The sequence below is a fragment of the Lepisma saccharinum genome, chromosome 1 (assembly GCF_977018435.1).
Source record: "Lepisma saccharinum chromosome 1, izLepSacc3.1, whole genome shotgun sequence".
Classification (NCBI taxonomy): Eukaryota; Metazoa; Arthropoda; class Insecta; order Zygentoma; family Lepismatidae; genus Lepisma; species Lepisma saccharinum.
This window is the reverse complement of record NC_139229.1, coordinates 170773093-170779092: the sequence shown is the minus strand read 5'-3', so window position 1 is coordinate 170779092 and position 6000 is coordinate 170773093. Positions and strand designations below refer to the sequence as shown.

General features: G+C 35.4%; 1 protein-coding gene across 2 annotated transcripts in view; it reads right to left on the bottom strand.

Moving 5' to 3' along the window:
- Nucleotides 1–401: 401 nt before the first annotated feature.
- LOC145990051 (proclotting enzyme-like) overlaps nt 402–6000 on the bottom strand; it is a 41885-nt gene continuing 36286 nt past the window's right edge. For both annotated transcript variants that reach the window (XM_083125697.1, XM_083125706.1), the window contains 5 exons: nt 3919–4079; nt 3548–3716; nt 2180–2424; nt 1315–1475; nt 402–677 (listed from right to left, as the gene is read on the bottom strand). In XM_083125697.1, coding sequence (XP_082981823.1) covers nt 516–677; nt 1315–1475; nt 2180–2424; nt 3548–3716; nt 3919–4079 — 898 coding nt within the window. In that variant the 3' untranslated portion in view covers nt 402–515. The remainder of the gene's footprint in view (nt 678–1314; nt 1476–2179; nt 2425–3547; nt 3717–3918; nt 4080–6000) is intronic.

The window sequence follows — 6000 nt, the reverse complement described above, 5'->3', positions numbered from 1 at the left end:
GTTGTCTCTTGGCACCTATCAATAAGAGGCTTTAATGCATGTGTTGATGGTGTAAGCATGTTTCTGTTAGAGTAGGTTAGGCCATTAAAATTGGGTTGCCTAATATTTCTGCCAAATTTCTGTTCTGCAAACCACATTTTTTAACACACAAAAATGTTTCAAACAAGTTACAAGTTATGGGCACAATTACCTTGATAAGTTACTCTTCAGGTTAGATTAAATTGCCTTCACAATTTATGGTTTCCATTATGAATTATGTTCTCAATTATGATGATTAGATGCTCAATTTAAAATTGTAAACACTTTCCTCCTCCTCCTGTACAACAAGTGACAATCACATACACACACACACACACAGAGAAGTCATTCTTCAAAATGTCTTACAAGAAAACAAACAAATGTAAAAATCAACAATTTATTTACATGATACATAAAAACGAGTGTAAAAAATTTGTATTAACTCACAAGAATGATAAAATTTGCGATGAGTGTTTCTTAGGCAGTGTAGTCACTTATCAAAATACAGAATTTTGTACTATCCAGTCAAGGTATTTATTTACACGTGTATAAACTCCAGGGTAACCTGGTTCAGCACACCTAATGCCCCATGACACAACACCAATCACCACCCATCTTTCATTGGGCAACTGGTACAACAATGGTCCACCGGAATCTCCCTGTAATAAGAAATACAGTGTAAATTTGTGTTTTGGTCCTTAAAAATCTGCTGTTGTGAAATTCTCTTCAAATAGGAGGTATTTTTCAGTTCAATGGTGGAACTTAAAGGCTGTAATCTGGCCAATGTTTTGAGACGACTAGTAACAAAAATAATTGTACTTAAGTGCACTTGACCTATTTTTGATTTTATGTAAAGTAAAGTAAAGTGCTCCCCTGTACTTTGCACCATGCCATGAAGGCGTATAGGGGGTATGGAGTTAGGGCCCCACACTTTCTTGATCACAGCCGAAGGTGGGAGTGATGTGATCAGCACCATGCTCCTGGCTGCCTTTACCCCCCAGAGTTTCCTCCAGGTACCCACTTTATATGACTCTAGGTGGGCGCCGGAGCTGGTTGAACAGGTGGAAAAAATCCTGGTTCTCTCCCATCAGGGATAAAACCTGAGTCTCTCGCATGGTAGTTGGATGCCCTAACGAATGAGTTCCCACAGCTCTTACTTTTGTTTTCATGTAACAATATAAATAATGAAGTCTTATTAATTGTTGACATGTGACTTCAAATACAGGCATACACATAAAATTTGCACAGACTGCAGATAGAAACATAAAAAGCTCTAAGAATTTATCAGATCCTTACCTGACAAGAGTCTTGGCCTCCAGCTTTGTTGCCAGCACATAAATTTGTATCCATAATAGGCTGTGTATAGGCCTTCACGCATTCTTCTTGTTTCCATACAGGAACCACTACTTCCATCAAAACTTGACTACTAGGGCCTCCATAATAAATAGTACCCCAACCTTAAAGAAAAAAAAATATATTGTTTGCTATTGCTGTTAATACATTTCATAGCACATTTCACATTTGTGCACAGAGTGATATTTGAAGTGGAATAAGGGAGAATAATTTCCTTTCTTTCCTTCCTCCCTCCCTCTCTCTCTCTACTAGAATTTACTCCTTCCATTACTACTATGTTCCATTACTACGTACCCCACAATTGCATAAAAATGATTGCCTTAGAAAATGTAATATTTTCAAATTCCATATGAACATTATTACAATAGTATTCACATGTATTTCACTGTAGGTTTTGTTTCAAAACATCTGTGCTCTCAATACACAAATACATTAGGCTCTACACAATCCCAAGGAAAAAGTTGCATCTAATGCAATCAAACTAATTATTTATAAAGCTGTATAAAAAGCTATGAATGGAAAAGGCAGTGACATATACAGTACATGCATATACAGGAAAATACAGGTTTGAAAGATTCAACATGCTTTTTATTCCAACTGCCAGTGTTAATTATGATGTAAGTGACATAAGAAGTTCAGGACAAAATAAACAGAGCAACTCTTCCTCTCAGCCCCCTCTCCCAACTCCAGCCACAGAGGCATTCCAAACAACCTGATGCAAATTTTAATCAAAATGTATTTTTCTCAGGACTATCACAAGTATTATCTGGGTAAGACAATCCTCAACCTCTCTTGTATGTATACTCACCTGTCACAATAGCAGTCTCATTTTCATAGTTCTCGCCTGCCGGTGGAAGGCACACAGGCCAGATGTAATTATTAAAAGATGTAGGCCTTTCCAATTTGAGAATTGCAATATCATTCTCATATGTATGTCGATTGTAATTTTCGTGTTTCCTAATCTCTGCCACCTTGAAGTCACGAGTGGCTGTCTCATCGAATGAACTGAAGTCATATTCTCCCAACCTCACATTAACAGCTGAAGGTTCAAATCTACAACCAGAAAGCAGTAAATGTCAACTGGAATCATGAGCATCACTGAAACAGTTACAACAATTAGCTGGTAAAGAGCTTCGTTGAGAATAACTAAAGTGATGTAATAAAATAAGTAAATTAGTCAATGTAAACAGACCATGAATTAAACTTTTTGATTTGTGGTGACTAAGAGTGAACAACAAGCAAGTGTGAGATTTACATGTAAAAGTTTTAATTGTAATTACCTAGGTGGCAAAACAGCCTATGTTGTCGAGGCTGTAGCTCAATCAAAGTTTTGTGAAGGAATAAAAATACTAGGAATAATGGAAAACTCAAATTTCCCCCACCCCAACTAGAATGTTTCAAATACCACATTATTCTACAACCAGATTTAAGTTTTTTTTATGAATCCTTGTTCTTTGCTTTAAAGAGAATGGATAGTTTAATGGTGAAACTAGACACAAATTCACAATTCTAAGTTGAAATAGTATGGGAAAAGCTGGAAATATAAGCATTTTTGCTCAATATTAAATATTCTAGAAATATTAACTTATCTTATTTTTCAATCTAAGTTTCAAGGTTAAAAATTGGATTTACAATTACAGTTATGCTTGCAACATGAACAGAAATACATCACCCAGTGTACCTTAGATACTTACTCAAGAACATATTTGTTTGTATGATGATAGTTTTTAAAAAAATTTACACCTTACATGCAAATGCATATTTTCCTCCCTTGCAAGAGAAATGTCATAAATTATGTAATACATAGAATATAGGAAAATGCAATATTTCGAGTTCAGGAAAGAGCTCTGATTTTTAACATTTGCTAAAAGTAAAGGTGTATATTGCATCTTGCCATAAAGGCACATAGAGGATATGAATGTTGGGCCCCACATACTCAATCTTTGCTATACTGGAGAGGATTTGATCATTACCATGCACCATTGCCCCACAAGGTTGCCCCCATATACCAATTGATTGGAGGCTGGGGCGGGGCATTTTATGCAGGGACTGGGTCAGAAAAATTTCCACCTGAGATGACCCATTCTGAAATCAAACCTAGTCTTCTGCAAGACACCAACCACTGTGGTTCATTTTTAAAAGTTCTTCTTTGGAGAAATACGTAATATTTTCCTACTTGTCAATGCAATGTGCTGCAGTAAGGATGTGTCTGTCAGTGAAAAGAACTCCACCACAATACTGCCTGTTTCCACTTCTCAGTAATGCAGCCATCCAGGGCCACTGCTTTGGATCTGCAGGCCTCCCTCCGACAATACGTGTGCCTGATTTTGAATTCACCCCACAACCTGAAAGTAATATACGAGTCATGTACTCAAAATGCCATTTCTGAAAAGAGTTTATTACTTATAAGAAGGAATGTAGTGGGTTTAGAGAAAAAAATATTTTGAGCTATTGAATGGCAAAAACGATCAAGCATGATATTCCAAGAAATAATGTATTACTGTAATAAAATAAATTACATTTTTTTTTCATTATGTATGACGCTACCTCTGTTAGTTGGGTCCGCTGTAATATCTGGTCTCGTAGTGCTTAAGAGAGCCCCAGGTTGTGATGTGTCTGGCTTTCCAGGTGATGGACCTGATGGTTGGCCTGTACCAAAAATACTTCCTCCACTTGCAAAATTGTCAGGACAGCAAACACCTACGTACCTACAGTTTAAAATAAATTTGGAAAAATTAATTTTCCTTTTTAATATTGAAATAATTTACTTGGAAAATAAATTTACATGAAACATACCATGCAAATATATGTTAAGTTGAACTTCATAAATATATACCCAGCTGCTAAATAATTCAAACTTCACCAAATATTATAAACCCCAATAATTAAAGCAATATGCCGGCCCCCGTGGCAGATTTGTTAGCACATCACACTACAATGCCAGGGGTCCCGGGTTTGAATCCCAGCCTGGGCATGGATGTTTCTGTGTCCATTCATCATATCATCACTCATCCCCAATTTGCAAATTAGCCAAAAGTGGCACAAAAAGGGAAGTAAAAGCAAATCAATCAATCAATGAAAGCAATATGTTGAAGTTGAATAAGTAACCAAATAATAATAATAATAATAAGTTGAAAGAGTAACCAAACTCATAGAAGTTAATAAATATTCTAATCATGTTTAGGGTTACCAGACATCCGGTTTTTCCTGGACATATCCTAAATTTTAGCCTTATATCCGGTGTCCGGGAGGAATTTGAAAAATATCATAAATGTTTTTTGTATGTACGCATTGCTTGCATGATAGAATTATTTTCCTGTAGTTTACGGTTATTACAAGCATAAGAAAACAGTTTTTTCTTTGTGACGTTTCAGGAGAACACACGCTCCTTTCATCAGACATTTATTTTCATTTTGACAGTCAAAATGAAAATAAATGTCTGATGAAAGGAGCGTGTGTTCTCCTGAAACGTCACAAAGAAAAAACTGTTTTCTTATGCTTGTAATAACCGTAAACTACAGGAAAATAATATCATAAATGTCCTACATTTTGAGCATCGCATAATATTAATTAGGAAAATATGTAATAAGAAAAAATCATGCAAGTTCCAAGTCAATTACTGTGCTTCCAAACTCAATAGTGACATTTATTTTGATTCAGTCATTCATCAGTTGCTGTATGTGCATCTTGGTGTAGCTTGAAAATGTTCTAGGAAACCAGGACAAAACATCGCAGATAAAATAAAATAAAAACCACTAAAAATAACTGTGTTAGATTGTTTTGCATCCACAAAAAGTGGTTATGTAAACCTTTAAGAAGAACATAGATATTCAGTCATTGCCCAAAAAGAAAATAAATGTTTGTCCCACTAGAAAACAAATGGGAAAAAAGGAAGCAATTAATGAACAAAGTTTTGGGACCACTTACTGCTGATGTCACTGTTCAATGCCTGAGTGGAATTTTTTGCCTTAGGGTTTATACTGATTCAATATTTTGATTGTAAAGCAGGGATATAGAGAACAAAGTAATTCAGGGTATTTGCAAGTCAAGAAAGTCATGGAAGTCAAGAAAAATCAAAGGAATCAAGAAGTAGTTCAAGAAGTCAATAAAGAGGCAATAAATTATTCTTCTGGTCAAGAATTTTTGCTATCACAATGACTGATTGGTTGATTTAGTTTATTTTACTTCACTTTTCTGCCCCTTTGGCTAAGCACGAAGATGAGGATAAATGGTGGTAAGATAAGATGGATGAAGGGACAGTCACAAACATATAGGGACAACTGACACAAAGCCCCACATAATATTATACTGGCTGCTAGTCTGCCAAATGCAGTCCTGGATGCATTAATAGATAAAGCAGGTTTAATTTTCTTCTTAAATACAGCTTCAGTTTTTATCTTAACTGGCTCTTTGGTGGTGATTTTTCATTAAATAAATATTTATTTTCTTTGGCAAAGTTGGAAATTTGCAATTAAGTTGGGGTCGATTAAATAAACATTAAGAAAAACGAAAGAAAAGATCAAGAAAAGTCCAGAAAAAGTCAAGAATTCTGGATTTGTTACTTTCGTAGAAACCCTGTAATTGAACTATAAACTACTCAAGATGAAACTCGGGAACCACTTCAAATTA